Source organism: Python bivittatus, unplaced genomic scaffold (assembly GCF_059951505.1).
Source record: "Python bivittatus isolate LINGU-HERP-01145 unplaced genomic scaffold, Pbiv_v1 ctg000610_np1212, whole genome shotgun sequence".
In the NCBI taxonomy this organism is placed as follows: Eukaryota; Metazoa; Chordata; class Lepidosauria; order Squamata; family Pythonidae; genus Python; species Python bivittatus.
In genome coordinates this window covers 58557420-58572179 of record NW_028277088.1, presented here as the reverse complement: position 1 = coordinate 58572179, position 14760 = coordinate 58557420, and the positions used below count along the sequence as shown (strand labels likewise).

General features: G+C 37.3%; 1 protein-coding gene across 4 annotated transcripts in view; it reads left to right on the top strand.

Moving 5' to 3' along the window:
• The window catches only part of GRB10 (growth factor receptor bound protein 10), a 119505-nt gene that overhangs the window by 39969 nt on the left and 64776 nt on the right, over positions 1-14760 (top strand). For all 4 annotated transcript variants that reach the window (XM_007425657.4, XM_025165057.2, XM_088150123.1 and 1 more), the window contains exon 2: positions 601-698. In XM_007425657.4, the coding sequence (XP_007425719.1) occupies positions 648-698 (51 nt within the window). In that variant the 5' untranslated portion in view covers positions 601-647. The remainder of the gene's footprint in view (positions 1-600; positions 699-14760) is intronic.

The following is a 14760-nucleotide window of genomic DNA, read 5'->3' as shown; positions in this document are numbered from 1 at the left end:
AGAAGAGTAATAAATATATTCCTTTTTTAAAAGGGGTTTGTATCTCCATGTGTCTGAAAGGGAGGGTAATGACCATGTAGTCTAGAATGTTTTTGGAGGTTTACTAAAAATTCTTTTGGAAAATCCAGATTCATCTACATTTAGGGAAAATCCCCATTCATATCTCCAAAAATTAGGGTATCGCTTTCTGCAATTTCAAGAAGTGAGTGGCCTTTTTTTCCATTAAAATATATTATTATGATTTGGAGGATAAATTGAAGCAGTTGTTTTCCCTTGTTCAGTCTGAAATCTCTCCTTTTCATCTTGGAACTGTTTTTCCAAAGTCCATGATAAATACCTGACATTTTTCAGTTGACAAATTAGATATAGTTCAGTGCTGAGTGATAAACAATTTAGCTCACCTAATTTAAAATATTTTTGTAAATTAAAGGAGGTTATTTTGTATGTAGAAGTTGTGATGACATGAATACATTACGTATTTTTACTGAATTAGTCCAATGCTCTGGGTTCACACAAGATACTGAGCTATTAGTTATAATAATAAATAGGCAATAAATATCTCTAGGAGGATTTTCTCATAGTCTTGTTTTTATATTGCAGGTACTAAGAAACAGTAGATGTAACTTTGAAGAAGTACTGTCGGTAAAATGGCTTTAGCTGGCTGTCCAGATTCCTTTTTGCATCATCCATATCGGATAGTAAGTTATAACTTAATTAAATTCCATATACTTCAATTGTATGTTCTCTTAGCAGAGTGCTTTGTCCAGGGTATATGCGTGGCTTTGCCTTAGTGCTCGTGGTAGGTTGGGTGCTTGATTAGATGGAAATTCATATCCATAGTTAATGCTTTTACATATCCACTAGCCATCCTTTCTGTCTTCTGTTGTGAATATCGCAACTGAAGATTAGATATGTATTAGGTAGTGTAGCTGAGACTGGTAAAAGCAGAGTTTATTGGGGTTTCCATGTTCTTGTCTTGTCTTGCCTTTTTTACCCCTGGTTTTGAATACCTGGGTGTGGGTTGGTATGTGTTCTAAAAGCTTAGAAGTTAAACAATCACAATATGGTATTTACTTGTAAATGAAATAAATAAATAAAATGAACAACTCCTAAAATAAATTGAACAACTTCTAAAATAAATATGTTCTTTTATGGGGAGTCTGTTTTATAACCTCTGTCAGAAACATTGCACCTGGGCCCACAAAAAAAATTGCCACAAAAAAATTGATTGGGGATCTCAGCTGAGTCAGTTCTGCTTGCAGAAGGCAGTCCTGCAAGTATCTGGGCTTTAAAGGTCAAAACCAACATCAGTGTAGCATCTACAGCATTACACGCCTGCAACACCTCTTACTTCCAACATGTAGAGAGCTGCATTCTACACCAACTGAGGTTTCTAAGTAGTCTTCAAAAATAGTTCTATGTAGAGTATTGCAGTAGTCTATCCTGGTGGTGATGAGATCATGAGTTACTAATGCCAGATATTAACTGTCTTTATCAGGTACTGTCTTTTTATCCTTCTATGAATCTAAAAAGTATAGTTCTTTTTCAAGGTCATGCATTGCGGTTTTTTAATCTCCCCTTACCCACACATATAAAGTTCCAGATAGGAAACAGAACAAAAATTAATTTCTTGGTGGATCACCATGTATAGATAGTCCTTGGGTTATGACCACTTGTTCAGTGACCATTCAAAGTTATGACAGTGCTGAATGAGGGGTACTTACAACTTGGAGTTCCAGCCGTTGCAGCATCTCCGCAGTCACATGATCACGATCTGGGCACTCAGTGCCCAATTCATGATTATGACATCTCAGTGAGCCAAAGTCATGTGATCGCAATTTCCAATGTTCCCTGCTGGCTTCCCATAAGCAAAGTCAGTGCAGAAGCCAACAGGAAGTTGGAAGTCACAAGTCGCTCCCATTCCTGCAGCCTTTTTGTCCACCCTTGTTCCATAGCACCTGCCTATGGCACCCCTTGTGGCATCTGTACACATACCGTGGCTCTCACCTGCTGCTTTCCCCCACCAGCCTGCTTGTCTGGGACTCCAGCCTCTTCCCACTTAGTGACCTGCATGGTCCTGGGATTACAATGGCAACTGGGACTGTGGGATTTCCATTACTAAGTGATGCAGTCATGTGATATTGCGCTTTACGACTGCATTTAGTGATGAAAATTCCAGTCCCAACTGCCATTGTAACCGGAGGACTACCGCCAGTCCCATGGAACCTCTCGAGATAAGGAGAGCATGGGAGATTGCCCACTTGTGCTCTGGACAGCTGATCCTTGTGAGGAGACCACAGGATAGCAGTTTCCCATGGGTTTGAGCGCCAGGAGACAAAGGGAAGCCATCACGCTCTCAACTGTGTCTGTGCCTTTTAAAGGACACTGGGTTCACTAACTTACTTTCTAATCACTTAAAGTACCTATTTAACTATCTTAAGACTATTAGAGATCTTCAAAATGACAAGTTTGCAAAGCCACCTTGTAGTTCTTTTATTCATTCCAGAATAAAAGAAAAATTAAGTATAAGCTTAAGAATGTAAATAATTTAAAACAAACAAGCAAAAAGCTAAATAAGGCTTTAATCCAAGAAAGTTATAAACAAATTAAGGGACAGGACAAATTTGGAATATTAGGACTTTTGCTATAAGGTTTTGGAAATAATTATATAAATAAATAGCATTTTGTGGGAATTGTTTAGTCAACCTTAAGTCATAACTGAAATTCGAGACTTTATTATTTCAGAAATTGGACACTAGAGGGGACTAAAGATTCCAGGCATAAAAGGAGAAGGTGGGGGGGGGGAGAGAGAGAGAGAGGCATGCCTTTTGTCTTTGGTCAGCATTGAGACAAAATGTCAGAAAATGATATGACATTTGAAATACTCCAGGAGATATTTGAAGAATGGGGACAGAATGTCAGCAATGATGTCTGCTTCTATGGAAACTATGTTCAAAAAATGTTTAAAAATGACAGATATGAAAGAGAATACTTTGGAAGACCTACAGGATAAAGACCTGAAACAAACCTCATCTGTTGCAGAAATATTAGATTATAAAGAAATTGTTGAAATACTGGAAAAAAATTTTAAAAATGTGGATTATAAAACAGAGATAATAGTTAAAGTGGAAATACAAATGAGAAGCCAAGAGAATGACCTGGATCATGACTCCTTACTGGATTTACAAAAGAGGTTTGCTAAAGCCTCGAAGAAGCCTTTGAAATGGGAAAAAGAAAAATTTAAAAGATATCAAATCCTACAACAACATCTGAATGCATTAAAATTCAAGATTGCTAGAAGCAAAAGGAAGGAGTTCAAAGTTGGTTTGTTTGACCATGGTTAAACCAAGACACATTTCTCTAAAATTCTGGAAACCCTTATGGACTTTTTGCTGACACCAGGACTGAAATGTTAATGATTTATGGATTTGTGTATGGATGAGGCATGAATTATGGGAAGAAGAGATATGTGCATGTAACCTTATAGGGGTGAAGAATTACTAAGTTTGTACTTGTGATGAAGATAGGAAGTCACTTCTTTAAATATTTCTTTTCTCTTTTTCTTATTCTTGTTTCTCCTTTCCCCCCCCATTCTCTTGCACTTTCTGTTCTCTCTTTATTTTTCTTTTCCTTTCTTAGTTTGTATTGTCTTTTATTATTGTTTTTTAAAAAAAATGTTCAATAAAAATATTAAAAAAACAAAACTTGTGACAATCAGTTTCTTTTTTTATAACTTTATTAAATTTTAAAAAACAAAGATAAAAACTAGATATATTTCTAAAATAGTTCCTTATATGTGTTCCTATGAGTGTGCCCAGCTGGGATAGGATGTTACTGTATATATTTATTGTTGCAGAACAATTGTTTGTGTGAAGCAGCCTTAATGTTGATCCTAAAACAGGGTAGGGAAGTGTTAATCAGTGTGATATTGGAACACATACAGTAATTGCAATGCACAGTATATGAATGCTAGTTCTGTCTCCCTCCCTTCGCATCAAGCCAAAACACATTTTATCAAAATTCACTTATGCTGCAACTGTTAAGAAGATGGAATTGGATTTAGATGGCACTTGTGCAGTGGCTGAATTACACTGTGTGCGCAATTATTAGGAAAATGAGTATTTTGACCATATCATCATTTTTATGCATATTTTCCACCTCCAAGCTGTATAAACCTGAATGTTTATTGGATATAAGCATATCAGGTGATGTGTATTTGTGTAATGAGGGAGGGTGTGGCTTAAGGAGATCAACACCCTATATCAAGGTGTGCATAATTATTAGGCAGCTTCTTTTCCTCAGGCAAAATGGACCTAAAAAGAGATTTAACTGACTCTGAAAAGTCAAAAATTGTAAAAAGTCTTTCAGAGGGATGCAGCACTCTTGAAATTGCTAAGATATTGGGGCGTGTCCGCAGAACCATCAGATGTTTTGTTGCAAATAGTCAACAGGATCGCAAGAAACGTGTTGAAAAAAAAAGACGCAAATTAACTGCCAAAGATTTGAGAAGAATCAAACGTGAAGCTACCAGGAACCCATTATCCTCCAATGCTGTCATATTCCAGAACTGCAACCTACCTGATGCCCAGAAGTACAAGGTGTTCAGTGCTCAGAGACATGGTCAAGGTAAGGAAGGCTGAAACTCGACCACCACTGAACAAGACACATAAGTTGAAACGGCAAGACTGGGCCAAGAAATATCTGAAGACAGATTTTTCAAAGCTTTTATGGACTGATGAGATGAGAGTGACTCTTGACGGACCAGATGGATGGGCCCGTGTCTGGATCAATAACGGGCACAGAGCTCCACTTCGACTCAGATGCCAGCAAGGTGGAGGTGGGGTACTGGTATGGGCTGGTATTATTACAGATGAGTTAGTTGGACCTTTTTGGGTTGAAGATGGACTCAAAATCAACTCCGAAACCTACTGCCAGTTTTTAGAAGAGACTTTCTTCAAGCAGTGGTACAAGAAAAAGTCTGCATCTTTCAAGAAGACCATGATGTTTATGCAGGACAATGCTCAATCGAATGCATCGAAGTACTCCACTGTGTGGCTAGCCAGTAAAGGCCTCAAAGATGAAAGAATAATGACATGGCCCCCTTCCTCATCTGACCTAAACCCTATTGAGAACTTGTGGGCCCTTCTCAAACGGGAGATTTACGGTGAAGGAAAACAGTACACCTCTCTGAATAGTGTCTGGGAGGCTGTCGTTGCTGCTTCACAAAAAGTTGATCATCAACAGATCAAGAAACTGACAAGACTCCATGAATGGGACGCTTATGACTCTTATTGCAAACAAGGGTAGCTATATTGGTCACTGATTTTTTGTTTGAAATGTCAGAAATGTTTATTTGTAAATTTTGAGTTGTTTATTATTCTCACTTTAACAGATGAAAATAAATGAGTGAGATGGGGGAATTTCTGTTTTTCGTTTAGTTGCATAATAATTCTGCACATTAATAGTTGCCCAATAATTGTGCACACATGGATATGCTCCTAAGAAAGCCAAAACCTCACTTTTACTTTCTTAAATATTCAGGTTTGAGGTTTATTAACATTTTGGATTGACCGAGAGCACTGTAGTTGTTCAATAATGAAATTCATCCTCAAAAATACAACTTGCCTAATAATTGTGCATGCAGTGTAAGACATCCCTCCCCCTCCCCCTCCCCAAATACATCCTTCTTTGCAGAAAAGCAAAGGCAGTCATATTTTGTCACACTTCTTTATGCATTCTCAGATTTCATAGGAGAAATAATTCATCCTAGAAATAATTCATCACCTTTAAAATTTCTTTCAGGCTTGATAATATAGACATGTAGCAAGACATGGTTGAAAAACAGTTTTTTCATTTACTGCTGAATTGACTTGTAGTGATGAAAAGGACAAAGCAACATCATTTACGGTTGGGCCTCTGGGTCAGGAACATCTGGAGTAGGAGTCAGTGTCTTCAGACTAGCAGGCACGATTGGGCAGTTGAACTCCATGTATAGTGCATGTAATGTACATTAAAAAGGCTTCAGTTGCCCAGTTGTGCCCACTGTTTTGAAGCCAGTGATTGTCACTGTGGAGGCCCCTACTCTGGACAATGATCTGGTCAAAATGTTTCTATCTCAGATAGCTAAACTTCATTTTGTGCTCAATCAGTGGAACTTGCCATAAGCCCATCACTTTTATTACTATCATCATTTGCAGTCCAAACTGTCAAAATCTTCAAAAAATCAAAACTGCAGGTGATACCTTATCATGCTGCCATTTCGAAAAGGTCTTATGTACTTCACAGGCAGAAGGTTCAACTCCTGGCATCTCTTGTAAGAATAGTGAAGCATCCCATCTGGGGCATTCAGCAGTCAAGAGTGGAGGGATTTCCCGTGTGCAGAGGCACTAGATGTTCTTCAGATATTTAGGTTTCCCTACACCTGTCAGACTTCAAACCATACATGGCAAGATATGCTTAAATTGCAGATACAACAGAAGTCACATCTATGCAGAATGTCTTCCTTCTGAAGAATAGAGCAATCAGTCCATATGTATATATGTATGTATGTATGTATGTCTGCTCCAAGATTTAAATTCCAAGCCTTTTCCTCCTGTCTTTCTGAGTCAGTGGAATTCAGCTGTTCCCTTCTCACTTGATGTGGGATGACCAACTCTAGAATTCTCTGATTTTATTAACATGGAATTGGATTCAACCCCTTCTCTGTATATTCACATGACAGTATCTTTCATTAAATTAGGCTAATATTAAATCAATGACCTTTTTTTGATACTGGAGTTGGCTACAGCTGTTCACAGTCTAATAATGTACAGTGTATTGCAGTATTTCAAGTGAGATGTGGTCTGCACTTGATGATGTTTTAGAAACTATAGTTTAGTAGACCTAAGTATTTGATCTGGCCAAATACTAAATTGGACAGATTTGGACAAGTTCATGAAGTGTCCAGATTGAAGCAGGATTTTTCTATATCAGGCTTCAAAGTGTATTTTCAAATGCTTTGAACCTTCATTAGCATTATAGAAATTCATAGGCACGTAGTGATGAAGTTTTTCATATGAGGAAAGGAGATAAAGATAAGAGATACAGGAGTAGAGTAACTTTGAATCCAAGATCTCTAGCTTCTAGTTGCTGTGAATTATTTTTATGGAGCTCTCTGATCATAGTGCTTTTTGGGAGAGAAATGTAGAATAGTATTTCTACAATATATTACAATGTTCTAAAGTTCAGTGGGATTTATTGGTGCCCTATCTCAGGATCGAGAAGGTTAGAAGATATTTGATAGAGAATATTTGTTTGTAATATGTTTCTGTATTTCTGTCATTGTATGTGTCTCTCATATCCACTGTCCATTCTTGACCCATTGCATATTCTGTGACTGGTGCCAGTTGATCACAACGCTAAGAAGTCTTACATTGACTACAAATGTGTCTGTGGTGTATGCCATTTTTTTTGCCCCCCAACCCCTTCCAGGTGGAGGAATGCATAATCTCCTTTGCCCTTGAACAAATTATCATGTCTATGCCTAAATCAGCCTACTCTAATCTGATGCCTGCCAGTTGGATTCTAACTATAATCCTCACCTAGTGCTTCTCAGTACCTTCCATGTGTTATTTCATTATTTTCCTGGAAGGAAGGATAAGATACAAAAGATAAATTTTTAAATGATTTGGAGGCAGGTAATCTAGGATTGTATTTCTTTTATCTTTCTTCAGAGATACTCAGAACACCATATTTCTCACCCTGCTGCCTGTATCTTCATTGCAAGTACTCTCATAACAACCTTGTGGGATGGATTATTCTGAGACAGAGAATAGCCCTGGTCATCCTCTGAACTGCTTGTTAAGTGGGCATTGAAAACAGATCTCTATATATCTTGGATGATAGTATATCATTACTTCTACACCATCCTAATTCTCACCTACATTTTGGAAGCTAGCAAAGTTGCAATTTCCAGTACTTGACCTAATTGCCACATTTCTCTGAGTTTGGTAATCAAGGGCTTCTCTATGCATCTGTGCATATCTTTCTGCAGCTAAATTCTGTTTTTAATCTTGAGCATATCATGTAGATGTGCATAAGGTTGACCCATTTTCTGCTTGACTCTTTGTTTCACTGCCTAAACTTAAGGCCAGTCCCATTCCCCAGCTGTCACTATGGAATTTGGATTTTCATATTGAAGAATTGTATCTGTCCCCACAAAGTTTTAATTCATTTGTCATTCTGTGTTACAGTTAATGTTAGATCAAATTTAATATTACCCTAGTTGGAGCACAGAATTTTAACTGTTGATGTTGAAAGAAATAATAATGTATTTGGGCAGAACTTGTATTTAATGCTTTTAACATTCAAATGCATTCCCTTGGAAATGATCTCTAATCTTGTGGTGCTGAAAGTGCCTCTTACTACTGGTGTTTCCAGGAGGCTGTTCCAAACTTCTGTCTTTCTCTGGTTTTAAAACATAAAAATCCAGCAGTGAGAATTGGCAGTGCTTACCTTGTGTTCCTGGAAGTTCAGATTGTAGTTCCAGAATTTCTCAGAAAAATAGGATGACTAACTGCATGCACTCCTATTCTTATGCAATCAGGAGTCACAGCAGTAATCAAGCACAGTCACTTGAACACTTTATTCTCTAGTGATATAATCACTGATTCTTATTCCAGTAGAACAATTCATCATGAAGAGACTGAAAGAAACCTAGAGGAAAACATTTAACTGATATGTCCCTTCCATCCCATGCCCTATGCTGCTAATATAAACAGCAAAACAATGCATTGGATTCTCTGTTATCTTAATGTTAGACAGAATATGTGTAGGTGTGAATAAGTAAAACATCTTGTATATGTGGGAAATCCTTACTTAAAAAGTAAATATGTGATATTAAAAAAAAAACTACTGCTTTTAGGAACAGAGCTTGGAAGCAACTCTTCACAAACTTTTATATCCCAGTTTTAAAACATATTTTGCAGACATTTTACAGTTTATGTATACGTTACAATGACCATGTGGAAAGCTTTAATTTCATCATTAATTTTTGTCAGGCAAACCCACAACCCACACTGTTATCACCTTGAAGCTAGACTACTGTAAAGCCCTTTATATGGAGCTGCCTTTGAAGATTAATCAGAAATTGCAATAGATGCAAAGTGCAGTGGCCCACCTAGTGGCAGGTGAGAGGCATTAAAACTATATAACTGGTTCTGTGGGTGCTGCATTGGTTCTGATAGGTTTTTGATTAGAAAGCTAGTTTCACGTAGGATGGATAACATTACAAGTTAGTAAATCCATAATTAGCTGAAGAGTATATATCAGTGGTTCTTCATCAGATTGGAAGACGTATTTGCTTGGATACTGCAAGGCTCTGTTCTTGGCCTTACGCTTTTTAGCATTTTTATTAATGATTTGGAGAGGAAGGGGTGAGGGAATGCTTATTAAATTAGAGATTGGTGCCACTGGCACGTTTAGAGAGTTAAGAGCATACAGTGATCCACTCAAAGGGGAATGTATCTATTCACAAAATAGGCACGACTAGTCACAAAATGTCAGTTTACCAGATGCCCTTCAGAATGCTTTCTGCCATACTGGTGGAACCTGTCTGAAGCCCAAGGGCATTGCTGTAAGTGCTAGCAGATAATATGTTGCTTTTTAGAGTGTCACCTTCCTATTGAACTTTGTTTTTATTCATTTTTTAAAAGTTAGGTGGGGTATGCGGTTTGGGCAGTACACCCAAGACCCGTAGGGACATATTGCCTATTGTATCATGTTGCCTACCTGGTGATGACACAACCTTGAGCTGAATAGCCAATATCTAAGAAGACAGAAATAGCAAAATTACATTAATAGGATAGAAAGCTGGACAGAGAACAATAGAATGATATTTAACAGAAAAAAGTAAATGCCTTCATTTAAGGGGAAAAAAATCTCAATGAACAGGTGGGAGATGAATACAACACAGCATGGCACTAGGGCACTTGAAAAGATTTTGGAATTGTAGGCTTAATATACAGTAAGTCATCAGCATGATGTAGCTACCAAAAAAGCAAATTGAATTTGTAGAAGTATAAATCGAACTATAGTTTCCAAATCAAAGGAACAATCATTCCAAACTACTTTGTACTCTGGTCAGACTTCATCTTGAGGATTGTGTCCAGTTTTGGATGCAATGTTTTAAGCATTCAGATAAATTGGATTAGTTTCAGAAAAATAATAAAAAAAATAGTCCAGGGACTGGAAACTGATTCCTATGACAGGAGGGTGAGTGAACTTGATATATTTACCATTGTGATGAACAGACTGAGGAAGAAAAAATAGTCCTGTATACCAAAATGTGCTTACCTGCTCTGTGATTATATGGAATTATGGGTTTAAAGATTCAGGAAGGCACATTTCATGTGAACATAAAAAACCATTTGGAACGAAATGCCTATACAGTCTTTGTCACAAAAAGCATCTGTACCGTTACCTGTTGGGGTGCATTATGAATTCCTTGACTGAGCAAGAGGTACTGGATGTGTCTGAATTGAATGGCCTTTTCCAGCTCAGTGGTACTGTGAGAAACAGACCACAGGGATAAAGATTTTCCATTAATTGGTTAGACACCTTACTGGCCCAGAATGGGGCTCCTCTTAAGTCTTTCACTTTGGGGCAGCTGCTGGTATCCCAATTCAGACAACTTCACATTCAAATGTTTCCCTTAGTGCTGTCAAGAGTTATGCACTTCGGATATATCCTCAGCTTCTGTGCTGCACTAGCTCTTCAGACTATGTGTCTGGAGCCAGTTCAGGCCCTTGCCCTTTGTCATATGTTCACATACTGTGATGAAGTAGCTGATTCTGTCCACCCTTTCCTGCACAGACAGCGTTTTTATGTTTGAGCTTCAGTAAGTTCTGTTTAGGAAAGACAACATATAAAAAGGCTGGGCTGTGATCTTTTGCTCACCCATGCTTGAGTAATTAGTGGTACATTGGGATAACAACTTAGGGTACATTTGTGGTCTGGGATGCCCTCTGTCACGTTGGGAATGTGGTTTTGAGTGATTGAATGTTCTGGACCAAAATACTACATTCCTTGCCATAGAAAATGTTACACTAGAGTTTTCTGTGTTGAGAAATATAATGTATGTGGTGCAGAAAATTATCCCAAACATAACAATCTCAGTTCCCCAATAAGAACTAGGTTAAACTTTATATCAAGAGCAGGCACTCCTTTTACAGTGTACTGTCCATGTGAGAACCAATGTATTCCACTCTTAGCCATGAAACTTGCTGGGTGATTTTGGAGTGGTTTCTCTCAGTTTCATCTATCTCAGAAGGTCGTCGTATCGAAAAATTGGAGGAGGGAGTGCTTTGCATGGTGATTTAAGTTATTGGGGGGGAAAAGGGAGAGTGGATATAGATCGAACAAACAAACAAAGGAGTCTGAAAGAGCTGTTATATGCAAGACTTCACTTTACCAGACTTTGCATTCAGTGAACCAAATTTCCATCATCTTCACTGATATCAACACACAAATTATATAAATCCCCTGAAAGCCCTACTTTTCAATTCAATGGAGGTATCTGAATAACAGGCAACTCTTCCTCCATTTAATCAATTAAAATGAAATTCTATTGTATTGCCTCCATTCCTGTAGATCATATATTCATTATTAGTGATTGGGGGAACATCTGGTTTCTTCTTTATTCAGTTATACTTGAATCAGTTATGGGCTATGCATTTTGGATTACACAGAATGACACTGTAACATTTTTCTGTGGTGTTAGAAAAGCAAAGGCATTGTTCAGTACTGGAGTTTTATTTCATTTGAGATGCACAGTTATATGCAAAAGTTATGCATCCCTGGTCAAACTGTATGTTTCATTGAGTCCTTAAGTGAACACAAGCTGACACAGCCTCTACATGGCATGAAGTTAAACGCGTCTTTCTGCAAATTTGAATGCCTGCTTAGGATTTACATGCAGCTGTTTCTAGATTCAAAATACAGTACTGTAAGAAAACATTGAATATGACAGGTACAAAAGTTTGGCTGTCATTTCAGTCAGTACTTTGTAACATCTCTTTTGGCAAAATAACAGCTAAGAGTCTTTCTCTTCTTGTTTTGGAACTTTTTCCTCCTTGCAGAGGTTTTCTAGCCTGGAAATATTCTTATGTCTTCTTGCATGCACGTTTGAGAACATCCTATCAATTTTCAATTATATTCAAATAGGGGACTGGGAAGGCTGTTCCAAAACATTTAACTATTTTTCCTATAAGTGTTTTATGATTGATTTTGGAGGTATGCTTGTATTGTCTTGATGAAATATTGAACCTCTTTTCAATTAAAGTTTTTTTCCCACTATTTTTTTATGGAGTTTGATAATTTATTTTTAGTTCTTTATACAATTAATGGAGAATGTGTCCCATAAATGGTTGCTATATTTATGATTTGTGACTCTAAAGTTTGTTATAGCCTTCGCTATTTTGACATTTGAAGAAGGGAAGACATTTCATCTAGTCCCCCCATTCCTGTTCAGACCCCCCATTGAACCACTGTAAGGAATCTGATGAAGATTGAAACATGTTTCAATTCTGTCAGTGGTCAATAGTCCTTATGGGATTTGTATTTCTCACTTCTTATTTTTGTTTTAGTTTTTCCAAGAATTTTAGTTTGACTCATTTGGAAAGTTGCTTAAGTGCCAATAAAATTCTTCATGTGCAATTTTATTATATTCTATATCTGTTTTAAACAGAATAAATACAGTTGTATATAAACCATATGCTTTCTGTCCTGGCAGATAAATTTTGCATCAGAGTATTTTCTGTATTGCACTGGACCCAGCTTTCAGTTGGTAATTGTTTAGTGCTGAACATTTTGTGGTAAAACTTCATTCCTTTTATAAACAAGCTGTATAATACTGTACATCTGTGGCTTTAATTCTAAGCATTCAGTTAGAATTAAACTGTTTTTCCCCCCAGATTTATGGCGATGCCCCACTTGCGCATTTACTATTGAATATCACAGATATATTTCTTGATAAATAGATTTTTGTTAAAAATATGAACTGTCATATGTTAGGTCTCTTTTCATTTCCCTATCCATTTGTTGAAGACTTATTATCAACAAATTTTATTGCTATATATGCTATATATTTTCTGTACTATAAGTATGGTATAGTGGTTAAGGTGTTAGGATAGGACTGGAGATTGCCAGGTTCAAGTCCACCTTCAGCCATGGAAGCTCATTAGATGACCTTTGGAGCAGTCATACTCCTTTCACCAAACTTCTCTCATGGGGTTATAGTGGGGGAAAATTTTTAGAGAAGGTGTCATATGTACAACTGCCTGAAGCTCTTCTTTTTATATGAAGGTCTATGTGGGCAGCTGTTTTGAAGTTGAATTCTGTGCTAACTGGGGAAATGGTGATGATAGTGATGGCCACTACTGCTTTTTGCCAGTTAAGGATGGTGCTGTCTGCAGTCATGATCTTGCTTTCAGTATCCATACTGCAGTGACATCCAGGCTAATTACTATAAAGCGCTGCATACAATAGTGCCTTTAAAGATCGTTTGGGAACTCCAGCTACTGCACAATGAGGCTGTCAGAGTTGGATCATGTGACATCCATACTGTGCTAACTACTGGTTTCTAGTTGTTCCTGAGTTCAATTTTAAGGTGCTAATCTTGACCCTAAGTAGTTCTGGGACAAGCATTTTCACCCATGTCAGCCTGTCCTATTACCAGCTAGTAAGGTCCTTTTTGCATGCCCATTGATAAGCAATCAGGCTAGCTAACATAATACAGAGAGCTTTATCAGCAATGGACCCACAGCTGTGGAATGTTGGATAGGACAGTTCCCCAATCCTGCCTCCCATTTACAGGCTTTCAGGGAAGGTCTTAATTCTCCTTGGGTTTCTCATAAGCAATATCTGCTAAATTGGCTTAGTATCAGCTCTTATTCATATACTGTATGTAATGTACTAGTGTTTTGTTTTATATTTTTTGAAAGCATCTGAGGATTATCTTCATCTTTACTGTTAGCACATACAACTTTTAAATATTTATTTAACAGAGTTGGTATACATGGACAATTTCATTGTGCATATTTGTAGAAAATAGGGTCGCATAAGATTCAGTGTTGAGACCATTGCTTTTTAACTTGTTTATAAATGATCTGGTGTTAGAATGTAGCAGTGAGGAAGGTTTGTTGCTGATACCATCAGATTTTATTACCCCAATGACAATAAAGTAAAAAGGGATTGGAAAGAGCTCCAAAACAATCTCTCCAAACTGGGTGAACAGGTCTCAAGAATGTCAGTGATGCAGCTTGGAGCAAAAAATTCAAACTTCACATAGACATGAATGGAGTTGTGCATGGATGGACAGTGTTGTTAGAAGTTATTCTGCCTTTCTCACAATACAAGAACTCTCAGTTGCTCATTGAAACTAAACTCAGAGACATTTAGGATCAGAGGAAGCATTCATTTACACATCACATGGAATTCACTGCCATCACATGTGGTAGCATTTAAAGTTTGAAAATGGAGGTAGACAGATTCATGGAGAAGCAAGCTGTCAATGGCTTTGGACCTCTTTTCATTCTCTAAAGTGATCTGAAAATATTAAAGGAATTATAGTAGGCAAGGTTGAGCAGATTATTATATTTCATAAATATACCACAAACCTCTGTTGATCTGATTTTTTGAATATGAGGTTATATCTTGTCCGGTTATTCCCTAAAACAGTACATCAGTCTTGATACCATTGGGGTCTGAATTAAAATTTTATAT